This window comes from Gallinula chloropus, assembly GCF_964237585.1.
Source record: "Gallinula chloropus genome assembly, chromosome: 28".
Taxonomy (NCBI): domain Eukaryota; kingdom Metazoa; phylum Chordata; class Aves; order Gruiformes; family Rallidae; genus Gallinula; species Gallinula chloropus.
This window is the reverse complement of record NC_140113.1, coordinates 746,653-768,326: the sequence shown is the minus strand read 5'-3', so window position 1 is coordinate 768,326 and position 21,674 is coordinate 746,653. Positions and strand designations below refer to the sequence as shown.

General features: G+C 50.6%; 1 protein-coding gene across 10 annotated transcripts; it reads left to right on the top strand.

The window, feature by feature from the left end:
* Positions 1 to 10: 10 nt before the first annotated feature.
* On the top strand, positions 11 to 21,660 carry LOC311201761 (uncharacterized protein). Of its 10 annotated transcripts, none has more exons than XM_084276197.1 (43): positions 11 to 77; positions 796 to 816; positions 1,180 to 1,200; positions 1,628 to 1,648; positions 2,220 to 2,240; positions 2,596 to 2,616; positions 3,176 to 3,196; positions 3,569 to 3,589; positions 4,154 to 4,174; positions 4,736 to 4,756; positions 5,328 to 5,345; positions 5,914 to 5,934; positions 6,300 to 6,320; positions 6,689 to 6,709; positions 7,287 to 7,307; positions 7,872 to 7,892; positions 8,461 to 8,481; positions 9,048 to 9,068; positions 9,518 to 9,538; positions 10,037 to 10,057; positions 10,597 to 10,617; positions 11,004 to 11,024; positions 11,920 to 11,940; positions 12,507 to 12,527; positions 12,893 to 12,913; positions 13,478 to 13,498; positions 13,856 to 13,876; positions 14,239 to 14,259; positions 14,820 to 14,840; positions 15,281 to 15,301; positions 15,671 to 15,691; positions 16,243 to 16,263; positions 16,626 to 16,646; positions 16,955 to 16,975; positions 17,529 to 17,549; positions 18,125 to 18,145; positions 18,495 to 18,515; positions 18,837 to 18,857; positions 19,348 to 19,368; positions 19,856 to 19,876; positions 20,366 to 20,386; positions 20,805 to 20,894; positions 21,284 to 21,660. In XM_084276197.1, the coding sequence occupies exons 2-42, from the start codon at positions 813 to 815 to the stop codon at positions 20,858 to 20,860; spliced, it is 876 nt and encodes a 291-aa protein (XP_084132323.1). In that variant the 5' UTR covers positions 11 to 77; positions 796 to 812; the 3' UTR covers positions 20,861 to 20,894; positions 21,284 to 21,660. The 10 variants fall into 10 exon arrangements, with proteins under 10 accessions (XP_084132323.1, XP_084132322.1, XP_084132325.1 ...); XM_084276196.1 differs by having other exon boundaries at positions 5,325 to 5,345; XM_084276192.1 differs by having other exon boundaries at positions 18 to 77; positions 2,539 to 2,616.
* Positions 21,661 to 21,674: the final 14 nt, after the last annotated feature.

Genomic DNA, 21,674 nt, shown 5'->3' with positions numbered 1-21,674 from the left:
GCCTCAACTCACACGTTATTTGAAACTCAGCAAAGGTCTGTGCGCAGACTGAAGCACCAGCAGCTCCTACGCGTCTGGTGAGTGATTTTTTATTGTACAGGGGGGTTAGAATATTTCCTCTCATTCAGAGTAAGTAAATCCTGGTGGGGGGCAGTGGGGCAGAGCAGGGTGCTGCACTGGGGAGCCCCAAATCCCTGGAAGGGACTCTTTGGGTTTGGGTGGCTCCTGACATTAGGGGTCGAATACAAAAAGCCTGGGTGGGCTGATGGGAGGATGGGTGGAGAGATCCATTCCTGGTGCAAGGCAGTGTGTTCATACACCCCAACAAAAGTGAGCTGGGGATAAGCCCAAAATCTCAGCTCCACAGGAGTGAAGCTGTTGCCTCTGATCAAATATTACTTTTGGTTTTGCTTTCTAGAGGAAGCAGCTGCAGAACTAAGTGAGTGTCTGTGAGCTCTGGCATGGTGTGGGCTCCAGTCCTGGGCACACTGTGCTTGGCCCTTTTGCCTCCTTGCTCGTCCTCCCTATCCAGCAATCCTTGGGCCTGAGAAAGCCCAAAGCAATGTGTCTGCAGGCATAGGCAGCTTGAGGATACCAGTGCAGGGATGGACCCTCTGCCCTGCCCAAGGGCTCTGGGCCCAAACCAAGAAACATGAAATGCTGGGGTTTGAGGGTCTTTTCCCGTTTCTCAAATAAACTATTTTAACTCTGCATGAGCTCTGTCTGCTCTTCATGAGCATTTGACATTAAAATCTAGGCTACCTGATGAAATATTTCTTTTTCTTTAATTTCCAGCTGGAGAAACTGAAGAAATGGGTGAGTCTTCTTGAGCTCTGGCACAGCTTGGGGTCCTGTCTGGGACACACTGTGCACTGCCATTTCCCTCTTCACCCACCCTCTCCATCCCTGCATCCCTGGGTCTGGGAAAGCCCATGGGGATGTGACAGGAAGAGTGGGTGACTCAGTGAGACCAGCACAGAGCTGGAAACATGTCCCTGCACAGACCCCTGGGCACCAGCCATGGTATATGATCATGCTTCAAATGAGACATTCCTGAAGGGGTTGACCATTTCAAAGACACAGCTTTTGGGGGCTGGACCTTTGCCTGATCTTTATGAGAAATTATGTCCTGAACTTCTATGCCAATTGATCAAATAATTCTCTATCTTTGCTTTTCAGGTGCAAAAAATTCAGCACAGTGTGAGTCCTTGTGATGTATGCTCTTCCTAACCCTCTCCCTTGTCCAGGCACCCTAGGGACCAGCTATGGGACATAGCCAGGCTAGAGGGAGCCATTCCTGGGATTTGGGTGGTTTTTGCACTTTCCAAAGAACTAGTTTACTGTCCTTCTTAGTTTTGTATGCTCTTTCTGAGCAGTTATGGAATTAGGGTGGTCAGCTCAGCTCCACCAGGATGGGCTGGAACTATTCCTGTGTCCAGAGACCCTTGGCTCCAGCCATGGAATATGACCAGGCTGCAGGGCCACATTCCCATGGGTTTAGGGAATTTTCTATTTCCCTTATAGAGAGTTTGGGTTCTGCACTAGCTCTGCCTGATCTTCATGAGCTGTTATCACATAAAAATCTCTCCCTCCTGATCAAATATTGCTTTTTTTTTTTGCTTTCCAGACAAACAAGCTGCAGCACTGAGTGAGTGTCCATGACCTCTGGCACAGAGTGTGGTCCTGTTGCAATTGCTCTGTGCTCGTCCATTGCCCTCCTTGCTTGTCCTCTCCATCCCTGCATCCCTGGATCTGGGAAAGCTCAAGGCCTTGTGCCTGGGAGGGTGGGCAGCTCAGGGAGACCAGTGCAGGGAAAAGACCTTCTCCCCTGCCCAGGGGACCTGGGCAGCAGCCATGGGAAATGAGCAGGCTGGAGGGAGCCATTGCTGAGGTTTGGGGAGGACATTTAGAAGTTTTCAAAGAAGTAGTTTAATGTCTGCCTGAGTTCTGCGTGCTCTTCCTGAGCAGTTATGGACTCAGGGTGGTCAGCTTGGAGAGACCACAATGGGGCTGGATCCACTCACATGTCCAGAGACCCTTGTCACCAGCCATGGGATATGACCAGACTGGCTGGGAGCCCACCCCATGGGTTTGGGGAATTTTCTTTGATCCCTTATAAGCAATTTGGGGTCTGCACTAGCTCTGCCTGATCTTCATGAGCAGTTATCACATAAAAATCTGTCCCACCTGATCACATATTGCTTTTCTTTCTCTTCTAGAGAAACAAGTTGCAGCACTGAGTGAGTCACCATGAACTCCTGCACAGCTTGGAATCCAGTCCTGGGTGCTCTGTTCTTGTCCCTTTCCCTCCTTGCCCACCCTCTCCATCTCTGAATCCCTGGATCTGAGAAAGCCCAAGTTGATGTGCCTGGGAGGGTGGGCAGCTCAGAAAGACCAGCATGGGGTTTGACCCTCTCCCCTGCTCAAGCAATGGGCTATCACCAGGCTGCACAGATCCATTTCTGTTGTTTGGGAGGGTGTTTACAACTTTTCAAAGAAGTAGTTTGGAGTCTTCCCGAGCTTTGCCTTTTCCTCCAGGAAACTTTTGGGGGATTAAGCTGTCCCCTCTGTTCAGATACTCTCTTTTCTTTCTAGGAAAAAAAACTGAAGCACTAGGTGAGTGTCCATGAGCTCCAGCACAGTATGGGGTCCTCTTCCAGGGGGCCCTGTGCTTGGCCCTTTCCCTCCTTCCATGTCCTCTCCATCCCGGCATCCCTGGTTCTGGGAAAACCCAGAGTGATGTGCCCAGGAGGGTGGGCAGGTCAGTGAGACCAGCATGAGGATGGACCCCCTCCCCTGCCCCAAGGCCCTAGGCACCAGCTCTGGGATGTGACCAGTCTGGACAGAGCCATTCCTGGGGCTTGGGGGCATTTTCACAGGTTTGGTTTCATGTCTGCCTTAGTTCTGCGTGCTCTTCCTGAGCAGGGATGGACTGAGGGCGGTCAGCTCGCAGAGACGAGCGTGCGGCAGGACCACCTCCCCTGCCCAGAGACCCTTGACACCAGCCATGGGGTATGACCAGGCTGGCTGGGCGCCACTCCCATGGACTTGGGGAATTTTCTTAGAGCCATACAAGCAATTTGGGGTCTGCACTAGCTCTGCCTGATCTTCATGAGCAGTTATCACATGAAACTCTGTCCCACCTGATCAAATGTTGCTTTTCTTTGCTTTCCAGAGGAACAAACTGCAGCACTGAGTGAGTCTCCATGAGCTCCAGCACGGTGTTGGGACTTGTCCTGGTTGACCTGTGCTTGTCCCTTTTCCCCCTTGCCCTTCCTCTCCATCCCTGCATCCCTGGGTCTGGGAAGGTACAAGGCCATGTGGCTGGGAGGTTGGGCAGCTCAGGGACACCAGTGTCCGTATGGATCCTCTCCCCAGCCCAGGGACCTGGGCACCAATAATGGGAAGTGGGTAGGCTGGAGGGAGCAATTCCTAGTGTTTGGGCAGGGCATTTAAAACTGTTCAAAGATGTAGTTTGGTGCCTTCCTGAGGTGTAACTTCTCCTTCAGGAAAAGTTATGGTGTGACAAGATGTCCCCTCTATTCAAATACTGTTTTTTTCTTTCCAGGTAAAAAAGCTGCAGCACCAGGTGTGTCTCCATGATCTCATGCATGCTGTGGGGTCCTGTCATAGCCACACTGTGCTCATCCCTTTCCCTCCTTGTGCATCCTCTTCATCAATGCATCCCTGGGTCTGGAAAAACCCAAGGCCATGTGCCTGGGAGAGTGGGCAGCTCAGGGAGACCATCCAGGGATGGAAGCTCTTCCCTGCCCTGGGGCCCTAGACCCTGGCTATGGGAAGTGACCAGGCTGGACCAAGCCATTCCTGAGGTTTGGGGGCTTTTTGCACTGTTCAGAGAAGTAGTTTAATGTCTGCCCTGGTACTGTATGCTCTTCCTGAGCAGTTATGAACTGAGGGCAGTCAGCTTCAGAGACGAGCATGGGGAAGGGTCCTCTGCCTTGTCCAGGGACCTTTTGCAACAGCCATGTGCTTTGACCATGCTGGCAGGGAGCCACTCCCATGGTTTTGTGGAATTTTCTTACTTCCTTATAATCAATTTGGGGTCTATGCTTGTTCTGCCTGATCTTCATGAGCAGTTATCACATAAAAATCTGTCCCACCTGATCAGATATTGTTTTTCTTTGCTTTACAGAGAAACAAGCTGAAGTACTGAGTGAGTGTTCGTGAGTTTTGGCATGGGGTGGGGTCCTGTCCCTGGTACAATGTGCTTGTCCCTTTCCCTCATTGCCTGTCCCCTCCATCCCTGCATACATGGGTCTGGGAAAGCCCAAGTCAGTGTGCCTGGGGAGGGTGGGCACAGTTACGAACACCAGCATGTCTATCACCTGTCCTGGGGCCCTCTCCACCAGCTATGGGATGTAACCAGGCTGGAGGAGCCATTCCTGAGGTTTAGGGGGAAATTTAGAACTTTTCAAAGAAATAGTTTCATGTCTGCCTTAGTTCTGCCTGCTCTTCCTGAGCAGTTAAGGGCTGAGGGTGGTCAGCCAGGAGAGAAAAGCATGGGGCTGGACCCTCTCTCCTGTCCAGAGACCCTTGGCACCAGCCATGGGATATGACCAGAGTATCAGGGAGCCCATCCCATTGGTTTGGGGAATTTTCTGAGTTCCCATAGAAGTTATTTGGGGTCTGCACTAGCTCTGCCTGATCTTTGTGAGCTGTTACCACATAAAAATCTGTCCAATCTGATTGAATATTGTTTTTCTTTGTTTTCCAGACAAACAAGCTGAATCACTGAGTGAGTCTCCATGAGCTCTAGGACAGCATTGGGTCCTTTCCCAGGCCTTTCCCTTCTTGCCCATCCTCACCATCCCTGTATCCCTGGGTCTGGGAAAGCCCAAGACGATGTAGCTGGGAAGGTTTGCATCTCGGGCAGACCAGTGGTGCGATGGGCACTATCTCCTGTCCTGGGTACCCTCAGCAGCAGCTAGAAGTGACTAGTCTGGACAGGGACATTCTTGGGTCTCAGGGTGTGATTTTAGCATTTCAAAGAAGTAGTTTAATTTCTGCCTTAGTTCTGTAAGCTCTTCCTGAGCAGTTATGGACTGAGGGCAGTGTGCTCAGAGAAACCAGCATGGGCTGGAACCCTCTCCCCTGTCCCCATCCCTGTCCAGAGACCCTTGGCACTACCCGTAGGATATGACCTGGTTGCATGGGAGCCACTCTCACTGGTTTAGGGCATTTTCTGAGTTCCTTTATTTTTATTTTATTTAGAGGACTGCACTAGCTCTGCCTGACCTTCATGAGCAGTTAGCACATAAAAATCTCTCCCTCCTGATCAAATATTGCTTTTGTTTGCTTTCCAGAAGAACAAACTGCAGCACTGAGTGAGTCTCCATGAACTCTGGCATGGCATGGGGTCCTGTCCCAGATCCCCTGTGCTCAGGCCTTTCCCTCCTCTCTCATCCTTTCCACCCCTGCATCCCTGGGTCCAGGAAAGCCCAAGTTGATGTGGCTGGGGGTGGTGGGCAGCTCAGGGAGACCAGTGCATGGCTGGAAACTCTCTGCTGCTAGAGGATTTGGGAATCAGCCATGGGACATGACCAGGCTGGAGGAAGCCATTCCTGGGGTATATGGGCATTTAGAAGTTTTCAGAGAAGTAGTTTAATGTCTACCTGAGTTCTGCATGCTCTTCCTGAGCAGTTAAGGGCTGAGGGTGGTCAGCCAGGAGAGAAAAGCATGGGGCTGGACCCTCTCTCCTGTCCAGAGACCCTTGGCACCAGCCATGGGATATGACCAGAGTGTCAGGGAGCCCATCCCATTGGTTTGGGGAATTTTCTGAGTTCCCATATAAGTTATTTGGGGTCTGCACTAGCTCTGCCTGATCTTTGTGAGCTGTTATCACACAAAAATATGCCCCCCCCTTATCAAATATTGCTTTTCTTTGCTTTCTAGAGGACCAAGCTGAATCACTGAGTGAGTCTCCATGAGTTCTGGCATGGTGTGGGGTACTGTCCTGTGTGCTCTGTGCTCATCCCTTCCTCTCCTTGCTCGTCCTCTCCATCCTGCCATCCCTGGATCTGGGAAAGCACAAGGCCATGTGCCTGGGAGAGTGGGCAACTCCAAGGGGCCATCAGGCAGCTGGACCCTCTTGCCTGTCCAGGGGGACTGTGCACGAGCCAAGGGCCATGAAGTGCTGGGAGGGTTTCGAGGTTTCGGGGGTTTTTCCCATTTCCCAAAGAAGCAGTTTTAAGTATGCGTGGCTTCTGTCTTCTCTTCATGAAAGTTGACATTAAAATCTAGGGCACCTGATAAAATATTTTACTTTCTTCACTTTCCAGTTGGAGAAACTGATGAAATGGGTGAGTCCTCTTGAGCTCCAGCATGGCGTGGGGTCCTGTCCCAGGAACTCTGTGCTCGGCCCTTTCCCTCCTTTCCTGTCCTCTCCCTTGTGGCACCCCTGAGTCTGGCAAAGCCCAAGGCAATATGCTTGGGAGTGTGGGCAGATTAGGGAGACCAGCGTAGAGCTTGAGCCTCTCCCCTGTCCAGGAGAGTTGGGCATCAACTATGGGATATGACCAGGCTGGAGGGAGCAATTCATGGTGTTTGGGCAGGGAATTTACAACTCTTCAAAGTATTTTGGGGTCTCCTCAAGATCTGCCTTCTGCTTCAGGAAAAGCTGTGGGGTGACAAGCTGTCCCCTCTATTCAAATACTTGTTTTCTTTCCAGGTAATACAGATGCAGCACTGGGTGAGTGTCCCTGCATTCTGGCACTGTGTGGTGTCCTGTCCCAGGCTGTCTGTGCTTGGCCCTTTCCTTCCTTGCCTATGGTCCCCATCCCTGCAACCTTAGGTCTGGGAAAGCCCAAAGCCTTGTGCCTGGGAGGGTGTGCATCTCAGGCAGACCAGCATGAGGATGGACGCTCTGCCCTGACCAGCTATGGGACATAGCCTGGCTATGTGCCATAGCTATGGCACCAGCTGTGGGACACAGCCAGGCTAGAGGAAGCCATTCTTGGGGTTTGGGGACTTTTTGCACTTTCCAAAGAACTTGTTTACTGTCAGCCCAAGTTCTGCATGCTTTTCTTGAGCAGTTATTCAGAGAGACCAGCATGAGGCTGGAATCTCTTCCCTGTCCAGAGAGCTTTGGCACCAGCCATGGAATATGATCAGGCTGGCATGGAGACACTCACGTGGGTTGTGGGAATTTTCTGAGTTCCCTTACAAGCAATTTGGGTCTGCACTAGCTCTGCCTGACCTTCATGAGCAGTTATCACGTTAAAAAATCTGTCCCTCCTGATCAAACATTGTTTTTCTTTGCTTTACAGAGAAACAAGCTGAAGCACTGCGTGAGTGTTCGTGAGTTTTGGCATGGGGTGGGGTCCTGTCCCCGGTACCCTGTGCTTGGCCCTTTCCCTCCTTGCCCATCCTCTTCATCAATGCATCTCTGGGTCTGGGAAAGCCCAAAGGGAAGTGCCTGGGAGAGTATCCAGCTCAGCGAGACCAGGGTGGGACTCAACCCTCTCCCCTGCCCCATGGCTGTCTGCACCAGCTATGGGAAGTGACCAGTCTCAAAGGAGACATCCCTGGTGTTTAATATCTGCTTTAGTTCTGCATGATCCCTCTTAGCAGCTATGGAGTGAGAGAGGTCAGCTCGGAGAGCCAGCATGGGGCTGAACCCTCTCTCCTGTTCAGATAACCTTGTCACCAGCCATGGGATACAGCCAGGCTGTCAGGGAGTCGCCCCTGTGGATTTGGGGAAGTTTTTATTCCCTTTGATTCAATGAAAGCTTTTTGAGGCTTCACCTTATAAGCAGTTTGGGGGCTGCACTAGCTCTAACTGATCTTCATGTGCCACTATCACATAAAAACCTGTACCATCTGATAAAATATTGCCTTTCTTTTCTTTCCAGAGCAACAATCTGCAGCACTGAGTGAGTATCTGTGAGCCCCAGCATGGTGTGGGGACCTGTCCCGGGTGCTCTGTGCTTGTTGCCTTTCTCTCCTTGCCCGTCCTCTCCATCCTGGCATCCCTGGGTCCTGGAAAGCCCAAGTCCATGTGCCTGGGAGGGTGGGCAACTCTAAGAGACCAGCACAGGTCTGGACCCTCCTCACTGCCCTGGGGCCGTCTTCACTGGCTGTAGGACTTGACCAGCCTGGAGGCAGCTATTCCTGGTGTTTGGGGGCTTTTTTAACTTTTCAAAGAATGAATTTATTGTCTCCCATACTTCTATATGCTCTTCCTGAGCAGTTATGGACTGAAGGCAGTCAGCTCAGAGAAACCAGCATGGGGCAGGAGACTCTTCCCTCTCCAGAGCCACTTTGAACCTCCCATGGGATATGGCCAGGCTGCATGGGAGCCACTCCCTTGGTTGTGTGGAATTTTATGAGTACCCTCATGAGCTATTTGGGGTTTGTGCTAGCTCTGCCTGATCTTCATGAGCAGTTATCACATGAAAACCTTTCCTACCTGATCACATATTGCTTTTCTTTACTTTCCAGAGGAACAAGCTGCAGCACTGAGTGAGTCTCCATGAGATCTGGATGGCATGGTGTGGGGTCCTGTTCTGAATCCCCTGTGCTCATCCCTTTCCCTCCTTGCTCATCCTCTCCATCCCTGCATCCCTGCGTCTGGGAACGTCTAAAGTGATGTAACTGGGAGGGTGGGCAGCTCAGGGAGACGAGTCTACAGATTTACCCTCTCCCGTGACCCGAGGCCCTCTGCACCACCTATGGGAAGTGACCATGCTGGAGGGAGCGATTTTTGATGTTTAGAGACTATTTTCACTTTTCAAGGATGTAATTTAATGTCTGCCTTAGATCTGCCTTCTCTTCCTGAGCAGTTATGGACTAAGGGTGGGCAGCTTGGAGAGACCAGAATGGGGCTGGACCCTCTCTCCTGCCCAGAGACACTTGACACCAGCCATGGGATATGACCAGGCTGGCTGGGCGCCACTCCCGTGGGCTTGGGGAATTTTCTTAGTTCCCTTCTAAGCAAGATGGGGTCTGCACTAGCTCTGCCTGATCTTCATGAGCAGTTATCCCATAAAACTCTGCCCCACCTGATCCATATTTTCTTTACTTTCCAGATAAAAAAGCTGCAGCACTGAGTGAGTATCCATGAGCTCTGGCACAGCACTGAGACCTCTCCTGGTCACTCTATGCTCGTCCCTTTCCTTTCTTGCCCATCCTCTCTGTCACTGAACCCCTGGGTCTGTGAAAGCCCAAAGCAATGTGGCTGGGAGGGTGGGCAGCTTGGGGAGAAGAGCTGGTGCGTAGACCCTCTCCCCTGTCCATGGGCCCTCATCAGCAGTTATGGACTTAGGGGTGGTCAGCTCAGAGAGACCAGCATGGAGCTTGAATGTCTCATCTGTCCAGAGACCCTTGGAACCAGCCATGAGACATAACCCAGCTGGCAGGGAGCCGCTCCCTGGTTTTAGGGAAATTTCTTAATGATAAGCAATTTGGGGTCTGCACTAGCTCTGCCTGATCTTCATGAGCAGTTATCACATACAAATCTGTCCCACCTGATCACATATTGCTTCTCCTTTCTTTCCAGATGAACCAGCTGCAGTACTGGGTGAGTCTTCGTGAGCTCCTGCAGAAAGTGGGGTTCTGTCCCAGGTCCAATGTGATCAGACCTTGTTGTCTTTTCCCATCCTCTCCATCCCTACATCCTTTTGTCTGGGAAAGCCCAAAGTGATGTAGCTGTGAGGAGGAGGCAGCTCGTGGGGACCAGCATGGGGACGGATACTCTCCCCTGCCCTGGGTTCCTCTGCACCAGCTATGGGATGTGACCAGGCTGAAAGAGCATGCTCTTCCTGAGAAGTTATAGACTGATGGTGGTCAGCTTAGAAGGACCAGCACATGGCAGGACCCTCTCCCCTGCCCAGACACCTTGGCACATGCCATGAGACATGACCAGGCTGGCAGGGAGCCACTTCCAGGGGTTTAGGAGATTTTCTTAGTTCCCTTCTAAGCAAGATGGGGTCTGCACTAGCTCTGCCTGATCTTCATGAGCAGTTATCACGTAATAACCTGTCCCACCTGATCAAATGTTTTTTTGTTTGCTTTCCAGAGGAACAAGCTGCAGAACAGAGTGAGTCTCCGTGAAGTCCTGATTGACATGGGGTTGTATTTGCTCAGCCCTTTCCCTCCTTGCCCGTCCTCTTCATCCCAGCATCCCTGGGTCTGTAAAGCCCAAAGCTTTGTGCCTGGGAGGGTAGGCAGCTTAGGGAGACCAGAGGGATGGACCCTCTTCCTTGCCCAGGCACTCCAGGCAATAGTTATGTGATATGACCAGGCTGGAGGGAGGCATTCCTGGGTTTTAGGGGCTTTTCAAAGAAATATTTAAGGTCTGTTTTTGTTCTCTGTGCTCTTCCTGAGCAGTTATGGATAAGGGTGATCCGCTTGCAACAACCAGCATGATCTGGACTCTTTCCCCTGTCCAGAGACCCTTGGCAGTACCCATGGGATATGACTCAGCTGGCAGAGAGCCACTCCCATGGCCTTGGGGAAATCTCTTAGTTCCCTTTTAAGGAATTTGGGGTCTGCACTAGGTTTGCCTGATCTTCATGAGCAGTTATCACATAAAACCCTGTCTGATCTGATGAAATATTTTTTGTCTTTGTTTTACAGAGCAAGAAGCCACAGCAATCAGTGAGTCTCTGTTAGCTCACACACAGAGTGGGGATCTCTCCTGGTTGCTCTTTCCTCATCCCTTTCCCTTCTTGCCCATCCTCTCTCTCCTTGCATCCCTGAGTCTTGGAAAGCCCCAAGCCATGTGCATGGAAGGGTGGGAAGCTCAGGGAGACCAGCACAAAGATGCACCCTCTTCCCCTTCCCTGTCACCCTCTGCACTAGTTATGGGAAGTGACCAGGCTGGAGGGAGCCATTCCTGGGGCTTGAGGGGTTTTTGCAATTTTCAAAGAAGTAGTTTAATGTCTACCTGGGTTCTGCATGCTCTTCCTGAGCAGTTATGGTCTGAGGGTTGTCCCATAAAAATCTATCCCATCTTATCAAATTCTTTTTTCTTTGCTTTCCAGAGCAACAAGCTGCAGCACTGGGTGAGTCTCTGTGAGCTGCAGTAAGAGATGGTATCCTGTCCCAAGCCTCCTCTGCTCGTTCCTTTCCCTTGTTGCCCATCCTACCCATCCCTTCATCCCTGGCTCTGAGAAAATCCAGATATGCTCTGGAGGGTTGGAAGACCAGCATGTGCATGGACCCTGCCCCTGACCTGGGGGTCTCTACACCAGCTATGGGAAGTGACCGGCCTGGAGGGAGCCATTACTAGGGTTTGGGGGGCATTCAGGGCTTTTCAAAGAAGTAGTTTAATGTCTGCCTTAGTTCTCTATGCTCTTCCTGCGCAGTGATGGAGTGAAGGCACTAAGCTCACAGAGACCATCTTGGGGCTGGACCCTCTCCCCTGTCCAGAGACCTTGGCACCAGCCATAGGATATGACCAGGCTGGCTGGGAGCCACTCCTGTGGTTTTGGGGAATTTTCTTAGTTCTCTGATAAGCAATTTGGGGCCTGTGCTAGCTCTGCCTGGTCTTCATAAGCAGTTATCACATAAAAACTGGTGCCATCTGACTAGATATTGCTTTTCCTTGCTTTCCAAAGAAACAAGCTCCATCACTCAGTGAGTCTCCATGAGCTGCGGAGTGCCATGAGGTCCTCTGTGCTCAGCCCTTTTCCTCCTTGTCCATCCTCTTTCCATGCATCCCTGGGTCTGGGAAAGCCCAAGGCAATATGCCAAGGAGGGTGTGAAGCTCCAGGAGCTTCTGCACCAGCTATGGGAAGTGACCAGGCTGCAGGGAGCCATTCCTGGTGTTTTAGACAGGCATTCACTGCTTTTCAGAGAAGTTGTTTCAGGTCTTTCTGAGCTTTGCCTTTTCCTTCTGAAAAAGATGCAGGGTAACATGCTGTCCCCTCTGTTCAAATATTGTGGGTTTTTTTCCAGGTAAAGAAGCTGCAGAACTGGGTGAGTGTTCATGATCTCAGGCACAGCATTGGATTCTGTTTTGAATCGCCTGTGCTCGCCCCTTTTCCTCCTTGCCCATCCTCTTCCTCTATGCATCCCTGGCTCTGGGAAGGCCCAAGGCAATGTGCCTGGGAGGGTGGGCAGGTCAGGGACATGTGTGCAGGGGTGGATCCTTTCTCCTTCCCAGAGGTCCTAAGCACCAGCTCTGGAAAGAGACCAGGCTGGAGGGAGCCATTCTGGTGGCTTGGGGGCTTTTTGCACTTTTCAAACAAGTTATTTAATATCTGCCTGTGGTCTACATGACTTTTCTGAGCAATTATGGATTGAGGGCAGTCAGTTCGCAGAGACCAGGATGAGGCCAGGCCCTCTCCCCTGTCCCCTGAGACCCTTGGCACCACCTATGGGATATGGCCAGATGGCAGGGAGCTACTCCTGCGGTTTTGGGAATATTCTTAGTTCCTTATAATCAATTTGGGGTCTGCACTAGCTCTGCCTGATCTCCATGAGCAGTTATCACATAGAAATCTGTCCCACCTGATGAAATATTACTTTGTTTTGCTTTCCAGACAAACGAGCTGTAGCACTGAGTGAGTCTCTATGAACTACGACACGGTGTCCTGTCTTCTGTCCTTTGTACTCTGACGTTTCCCTCCTTGACTGTCCTCTCTATCCCAGCATCCCTGGGTCTAGGAAAGCCCAAACCCTTGTGTTTGGGGTGTAGGCAGCTTGGGAAGACCAGCCAGGGATGAACCCTCTTCCCTGGCTAAATGCACTGGGAACAAGACAAAGAACATGACATGCTGGCAGGGACATATTTCTGGGGTTTGAGGGTGTTTTCTCGTTTCCCAAATAAGCAATTTTAAGTATTCATGAACTCTGTCTTACTTTCATGAGCAGTCGACATGAAAATTAAGGCCACCTATTTAAATATTTCACTCTCTTTACATTCCAGTAAGAAAAACTGAAGAATTGGGTGAGTCTTCTTCAGCTCTGGCATTACAAGGGGTCCAATCCCGGGATCTCTGTGCTTGGCCCTTTCCCACCTTGTCAGTCCTCTCTACCCCTGCATCCCTGGGTCTGGGAAAGACCAAGGTGACGTGCCTGCAAGGGTGGGCAGCTTGGTGAGACCATCGTGCAGGGATGGACCCTCTCCCCTGCCTGGGACCCTCTCCACCAGCTCTGGGAAAAGAGCAGCTGGAGGGAGCCATTCCTGGACTTTGGTTGCCTTTTGCACTTTTCAAGGAAGAAATTTAATGTTGTCCTTAGTTCTGTACGATTTTCCTGAGTGTTTATGTAACAATGGTGCTCTGATCAAAGAGATCAAAATGGGGCTGAGCCATCCCCTCTGTCCAGGGACCCTTGGGACCACTCATTGGATATGAAAAGGCTGTATAAGAGTCTCTCCTGTGGTTTTAGGGAATTTTTAAAGTTCTGTTATAAACAATTTGGGGTCTGCACTAGCCCTGCCTGATCTTCATGAGCTGTTATATAAAAATCTGTCCCACCTGATCAAATATTGCTTTGCTTTGCATTCCAGAGAACCAAGCTGCAACAATCAGTGAGTGTCCATGAACTCTGGATCAGCATGCTGTCCTCTGTGCTTGGCCCTTTCCCTCCTTGCCTGTCCTCCTCATCCCTGCATCCCTGGTCTTGGAAAGGCCAAAGTGATGTGGCTGGGAGGGGGAGGTAGCTCTGGGAGACCAGCATGGGATGGACCCTCTCCCCTACCCCAAGACCCTCTGTACCAGCTATGGGAAGTCACCCAGCTTGAAGGGAGCCACTCTGTTACTTTTGGGGGAATTTTATAAGTTCCATTCTAAGCAGTTTGGTGTCTGCTGTAGCTAGAGCTGATCTTCATGAGAAGTCAGCAAATAAAAGTCTGACCCACCTGATCAAATATTGCTTTTCTTTCCAGGGAAACAAGCTGCAGCACTGGGTAAGTCTCCATTAGCTTTGGAATGGTATGAGGTCCTCTGTGCTCATTCCTTTCTTTCACTGCCTGTCCTCTTCATCCCAGAATTGCTGGGTCTGGGAAAGCCCAAGGAGAAGTGCGTGGGAGGGTGGGCAGGTCAGGGAGACCAGAACGGGGCTTAACCCTCTCCCTTGTCTGGAGACCTTTGGCACCAGCCCTGGGATATGACCAGGCTGTCAGGAAACCACTCCCATGGGTTTTGGAAATTTTCTTAATTCTCTTATAAGCAATTTGGGGTCTGCAGTAGTTCTGCCTGATCTTCATGAACTGTTATCACATGGAACTCTGTCCCACCTCATCAAATATTGCTTTTCTTTCTCTTTTAGAGAAACAAGCTGCAGCAGTGGGTGAGTCTCCATTAGCTCCAGCATATCATGTGGTCCTGTCCCATATCTCCTGTATTTGTTCCTTTCCCTCCTTGCCCTTCCTCTCCATCCCTGCATCCCTGGGTCTGGGAAAGATGAAGATGATGTACCTGGGAGAGTGGGCGTCTCGGGGAGACCAGCATGGGGCTGACCCCATTGTCTGCCCAGACTCCTTTGGCACCAGCTATGGGATATGATAGGGCTGGATGGACATAGGTAGTGTTTGGGGCAAGTAGAGCTCTTCAAAGTAGTTTAATGTCTGTCTTAGTTCTACGTGCTCTTCCTGAGCAGTTATGGAATGAGTCTGGTCAGCTTGGAGAGATCAGCATGGGGCTGGAACCTCTTCCCTGTCCAGAGACCCTTGGCACCAGCCATGGGATATGACCAGGTTGTATGTTAGCCTCTTTCATGGGTTTGTGGAATTTTATATGTTCCCTTATAATCAATTTGGGGTCCGCACTAACCCTGTTTGATCTTCATGAGCAGTTACCATATAAAAATCTGTGTCACCTGATCAAATATTGCTTTTCTTTGCTTTCCAGAGGAACAAGCTGAAGCGCTGAGTGAGTCTCCATGAGCTCCTGGATGGCGTGGGGTCATGCAGGGAACGGTTGAGGTCATCCAGGGTCATCCGTTTGGGAACGGTTGGACTTGATGATCTTAAAGGTCTTTTCCAACCTTGTGATTCTGTGATATCCTGGTCACTCTGCACTCGTCCCTTTCTGTCCTCGCCCCTCCTCTCCATCACAACATCCCTGGGTCTGGGAGGCTGGGCAACTCAGAGACAGCAGCCAGGGATGAGCCCTCTCCACTGCCCAAGAGCAGGGGCCCAAGCCAAGGGACATGACAATCTGGCAGGGACATATTTCTGGGATTTGATGGTATTTTCCTATTTCCCAGAGAACCAATTTTAAATATTCATGAACTCTGCCTGCTCTTCATGAGCAGTTGACATAAAAATGAAGGCCTCCTGATCAAATATTTCTCTTTCTTTACTTTCCAGTTGGGGAATCTGAAAAAATGGGTGAGTCTTCTTCAGCTCCATCATGACTTAGTGTCCTGTCTCAGGAACTCCATTCTTGGCACTTTCTGTCCTTCTCGTCCTCTCCATCCTGGCTTCTCTTAGTCTGGAAAGCCGAAGGAGATGTCCCTGGGAGGGTGGGGAGCTCAGGGAAACCAGCGTGAGTCTCAACTTTCTTGCCTACCCAGGCAACCTGTGCACAACCCATGGGATATGACCAGGCTGGAAGGAGCAATTCTTGCTGTTTGGGCAGGGCGTTTGCAACTGTTCAAAGAAGTTGGTTTGGGTCTTCCCAAGCTCTGCTGTCTTCTTCAGGAATAGTTTTGGGGAAACAAGCTGTCCCCTTTGTTCAAATACCTTTTTTCTTTCCAGGTAAAAACGATACAGCACTGAGTGAGTGTCTGTGAGCTCCATCATGGTGTTGGGTCCTGTCTTTGGTCCTCTATGCTTCATTCTTTCCTTCCTTGTCTATAGTCCCCATCCCTGCATCCCTGGGTCTGGTAAAGCCCAAAGCCTTATGCCTGGGAGGGTGGGCATCTCAGGGAGTTCAGTACGGGGACTGACCCTCTCCCCTGTCCCGGGGTCCTCTGCTCCAGCTATGGGAAGTGATCAGGCTGGAGGGAGCCATTCCTGGTGTTTGGAATCCTTTTGCTTTTATGAAGGCTGTAATTTAGTATCTGCCTTCCTTCTGCATGCTTTTCCTGAGGGCGGTCTGCTTCGGGAGATCACAACTGGGCTGCTGCCTCTCCCATCTTCAGAAACCTTTGACACCAGCCATGGGATATGACAAGGCTGTATGGTAGCTACTTCATGATCCTGTGGAATTTTCTGAGGTCTCTTATATGCAGTTTAGGGCCTGTGCTCAGTATGCCTGATCTTCATGAGCAGTTATCACATAAAAATCTGTCCCACCTGATCAAATATTGCTTTTCTTTTCTTTCCAGAGGAACAAGCTGCAGCACTGGGTGAGTGTCTGTTATCTCTGGAACAGCATGGCATGTTCTGTGCTCATTCCTTTCCCTCTTTGCTGGTCCTCTTCATCCCTGCATCCCTGGATCTGGGAAAGCCTAAGGTGATGTGCCTGGAAGGGTGGGCAGCTCAGGGAGACCAACATAGAGCAGGACCCTCTCCCCTGTCCAGAGACCCTTGGCAACAGCTATGGAATATGACTGAGCTGGCAGAGAGCCACTCCCATGGGTTTGGGGAGTTTTCTTAATACCCTTATGAGCAACTGGGGGTCTGCACTAGCTCTGCCTGATCTTCATGAGCAGTTATCACATAAAAATATGTCCCACCTCCTGAAATGTTGCTTTTCTTTGCTTTCCAGACAAACGAGCTGTAGCACTGGGTGAGTCTCCGTGAGCTCTGGCACAGCGTGGGGTCCTGTCCTGGATGTTCTGTACAGTTATGAAAGGAGGGCAGTCATCCTGGGGAGATCAGATTGGGGCTGGTCCCTCTCTCCTGTCCAGAGACCCTTGGCACCACCCATGAGTTATGACCCATCTGGCTGGGAGCCACTCCTATGGTTTTTTTGAATTTTCTTAGTTCCTTTTTTAGCAACTTGACATCTGCACTAGCTCTTCCTGATCTCCATGAGCAGTTATCACATAAAAATCTGTTCTACCTGATCAAATATTACTTCTCTTTGCTTTCCAGAGAAACAAGCTGTAGCAATCAGTAAGTATCCATGAGCTATGGAATGGCATTGGGTCCACTGTGCTCATCCCTTTCTCTCCTTGCCCATCCTCTCCATCCCTGCAACTCTGGGTCTGGGAAAGCCCAAGGCCTTGTCCCTGGGAGAGTGGGCAGCTCGGGGAGACCAGCTCAGTCGTAGACCCTCTCCCCTGCCCAGTGACCTGTGAACCTATGGGAAATGACCAGGCTGGATTGAGCCGTTCCTGGGTTTTGGGGGCTCTTTTGCACTTTTTAAAGAAGCAGTTTAATGTCTGCCTTCGTTCTGCATGTTCTTTCTGAGCAGTGATGGATTGAGCATGTTCTGCTCAGACAGATCAGAATGTGGCTGGACCCTGTCCCCTTTCCAGAGACCCTTGGCTCCATGAATGTGATATGACCAGGCTGGCAGGGAGCCATTCCCCTGGGTTTGGGGAATTTTTTTAATTCCATTAGAAGCAATTTGGGGTCTGTGCTAGTTCTGCCAGATCTTCATGAGCAGTTATCTCATAAAAATCTCTCCCACCTGATCAAATACTGATTTTTCTTTGTCTTCTAGAGAAACAAGTTGCAGCGCTGGGTGAGTCTCTGTGAGCTCTGTCACGGCGTGGGGTCCTGTCCCAGGTCCCCTGTGCTTGTCCCTTTCCCTACTTGCCCATGCTCTCCATCCATGCATCCCTGCATCTGGAAAAGCCCAAGGCAGTGTGCCTGGGAGGGTGGGCAGCTCAGGGAGACCAGTCCTTGGATTGACCCTCTCCCATGCCCTGAGGCCTTCTGCTTCACTATGGGAAGTGGCCAGGCTCAAGGGAGCCATTCCTGGGGTTTGGGGTTTTTTTTTCAGTTTTCAAAGAAGTAGTTTAAGTTCGAAGAAGTAGCCTTAGTTCTCTATGTTCTTCCTGAGTTGTTATGGAATGAGGGCAGTCTGCCCACAAAGACCAGAATGGGGCTGAACCCTCTCTTCTGTCCAGAGAGCTTAGGCACCATTGATGGGATATGATTTGGCTGTATAGTAGCCCCTCCCATAGTTTTGGGGAATTTTCTTTGTTCCCTTTTAAGCAATTTGACACTTGTGCTAACTCTGCCTGATGTTCATGAGCAGTTATCTCATAAAAATCTGTCCCACCTGATCAAATATTGCTTTTCTTTGCTTTTCAGTGGAACAAACTGCAGCACTGGGTGAGTCTCCATGAGCTCCTGCATGGTACTCAGTATTCAGCCTTTTCCTTCCTAGCTCATCTTCTCCATCCTGGCATCCCTGGGTCTGGGAAAGCCCAAGATCATGTGGCTGGGAGGGTGGGCAGCTCAGGGAGACCAGTGTGGGTATGCACCCTCTCTCAGGAGACCTGGGCAAAGCCATTGGGCTTCACCGGGCTGGAGGGAGCCGTTCCTGCTGTTTGGTGGGGGCATTTACAACTTGTCAAAGAAGTAGTTTGGGTTTGCCTGAGTTCTGTGTGCTCTTCCTGAGAAGTTATGGAATGAGAAACTTTCTCTTCTGATCAAATATTGCTTTTTGTTTACTTTTCAGAGAAACGACCTTCTACATGGGGTGAGTCTCTGTGAGCTCTCGCACAGTGTTGGGTCCTGGTCTGGGGGCTCTCTGCTTGGCCTTTTTCCCCTTTTCCCATTTTGACTACATTTCAATAGGAAGAAATTTAAGTTCTGCCTGAGCTCTGCCCCTCTTCCCTATCTAAAGCACCAGCCATGAGACATGACCAAGTAGGCAGGCAGTAGTTCAGTGGTTAGAGAGGCTATTTGCACTCCCCTGATAAATAGTTTGATGTAATTCCCATGCTTTGCCTTCTCACACATGAGCACTTAGGGGATGACAAGCTGTGTCTTTTGATCTAATAGTGGTTTTGCTTTACAGATAAGCTAGTCCTGCTGATTGGTGAGTCTCCATGAGCTCTGGCACGGCGTGCGGTCCTGTCCCGGGCACTCTATTCTCAATCCTTTTCCTCCTTGCCCATCCTTTCCATCCCTGCATCCCTGGGACTGGGAAAGCCCAAGGCCATGTGCCTGGGAGGGTGGTCAGCTCAGGGACACCAAGGCGGAGCTTCACCCTCTAAAGTTCCTAGAGCCCTGGCCATCAGCCATGGGTTGTATCTTGGGTGGCAAGGAGCCATTCCAGTAATTTCACAGAGGTCTGACCACATTCCAAAGGGAAGAAATTTAAGTTCTGCCTGAGCCTTGCCCCTCTTCCCTCTCTAAAGCACCAGACGTGAGACATGACCAGGCAAGGAGTAGTTTCATGGGGTTTGGGGTCTTTTTGCACTCCCCAGGTGAATTGATGTCATTCCATTAGATCTGTCTGCTCACTCGTGAGCACTTAAGGGATGAAAAACTGTGTCCCCTGATTGAATGTGGTTTTTGCTTTACAGAGAAAATAGCTCCACTGATTGGTGAGTCTCCGTGAGCTCTGGCACAGTGTGGAACTTTGTTCTGGGTGTTCTGTGCTCAGCCCTTTCCCTCCTTGCCCTTCCTCTCCATCCCTGCATCCCTGGGTCTGGGAAAACCCAAGGCAATGTGCCTCAGAGGGTGGGCAGCTTGGGGACATCAAGGTGGGGCTTCACCTCAAGCTCCCAGAGAGCAGAGCATCAGCCATGGGATGTATCTGGGGTGGCAGGGAGCCATTCCTGTCATATCACAATGGTTGTACCACATTCCAAAAGGAAGAAATCCAAGTTCTGCCTGAGTTCTGCCCCTCTTCCCTCTCTAAAGCACCAGACGTGAGACATGACCAGGCAAGGAGTAGTTTCGTGGGGTTTGGGGTCTTTTTGCACTCCCCAGGTGAATTGATGTCATTCCATTAGATCTGTCTGCTCACTCGTGAGCACTTAAGGGATGAAAAACTGTGTCCCCTGATTGAATGTGGTTTTTGCTTTACAGAGAAAATAGGTCCGCTGATTGGTGAGTCTCCGTGAGCTCTGGCACAGTGTGGAACTTTGTTCTGGGTGTTCTGTGCTCAGCCCTTTCCCTCCTTGCCCTTCCTCTCCATCCCTGCATCCCTGGGTCTGGGAAAACCCAAGGCAATGTGCCTCAGAGGGTGGGCAGCTTGGGGACATCAAGGTGGGGCTTCACCTCAAGCTCCCAGAGAGCAGAGCATCAGCCATGGGATGTATCTGGGGTGGCAGGGAGCCATTCCTGTCATATCACAATGGTTGTACCACAATCCAAAAGGAAGAAATCCAAGTTCTGCCTGAGTTCTGCCCCTCTTCCCTCTCTAGAGCACCAGCCATGAGACATGACCAGGCAGGGAGTAGTTTCGTGGGTTTGGGGTCTTTTTGCACTCCCCAGATAAACAGTTTGATGTAATTCCCATGCTTTGCCTTCTCACTCATGAGCACTTATGGGATGACAAGTTGTGTCTTTTGATCTAATATTGGTTTTGCTTTACAGGGAATCTAGTTCCACTGCTTGGTGAGTCTCCGTGAGCTCTGGCACAGTGTGGAATCCTGTTCTGGACATTCTGTGCTCAGCCCTTTCCCTCCCTTCCCGTCCTCTCCATCCCTGCATCCCTGAGTCTGGAAAACGGAAGATCACATGCCTGGGAGAGTGGTCAGCTCAGGGACACTAGTGTGGGGCTTCACCTTCCCAAGGTCCCAGAGAGCAGAGCATTAGCCATGGGATGTACCTGGGGTGGCAGGGAGCCATTTCTGTCATTTCATTATGTTTTTACGACATTCCAAAAGGAAGAAATTTACATTCTGCCTGAGCCCTGCCCCTCATTCCTTTCTAGAGCACCAGCCATGAGACACAACCAAGCAGGCCAGGAGTAGTTTCGTGGGTTTGGGGTCTTTTTGCACTCCCCAGACACACCGTTTGATGTCATTCACAGGCTTTATCTTCAAAATCATCTTCCAAGTGCAGCATAGTCGGATGATCGAACCTTGATTTTGCTTTACAGAGATGTTAGCTTCACTGATTGGTGAGTCTCCATGAGCTCTGGCATAGTGTGGGGTCCTGTCCCACAGGAGCACTCTGTTCTCAACCTTTTTCCTCCTTGCCCATCTTCTCCATCCATCCCATCATCCCTGGGTCTGGGAAGGCCCAGGGTGATGTGCCAGGGAGGGTGGGCAGCTCAAGGAGTTCAGTGCGGGGCTGGACCTTCTTTCCTGCCCAGAGCTGCTGGGGACTGGTTCTGGGATGTGACCAGGCTGGCAGGAAGCCATTTCTGGGTTTGGGGGACTTTCTTACTACATCAGAAAGAAGGAATTTGGTGTCTGTGTCACCTCTTCCTGCTCCTTTATGAACTATTTTGAGATGAGGAGCTTTCCCACCTGATCAGATGTTGTTGTGGGTTTTTTTTCTTTCTAGCAACGCAAGCTCAAGACCTGGGCTTTTACAACAGCTATCAAGAGAGATTTGGAGGTCTGCCTTAGCTCTGACTGCTTCTTCATGAGTGCTCATAAGATGAACAGTTCTTCCCTCTATTATACATCCTTTTAATATTCGCTTCCCACTGAAAGGACCAGCAGCAGCTAGGAAGTCTCCATGACCTCCGGCATGGCATGGGGTCCTGTCCTGAGCCAGCTCTGCTAGGTCTTAACTCTCCTTGTACGTCCTCTATTTTCATCCATCCCATATATGTGGTGTCGCACTTTTCCTTGGAGGATGATGAGTTCTGTGATCTCTGAGAAACCTGCATGGGGCTGGACACTCTCCCCTGAACAATAAATACTGGCTTCAGTAAAGATTTGCACCTGAA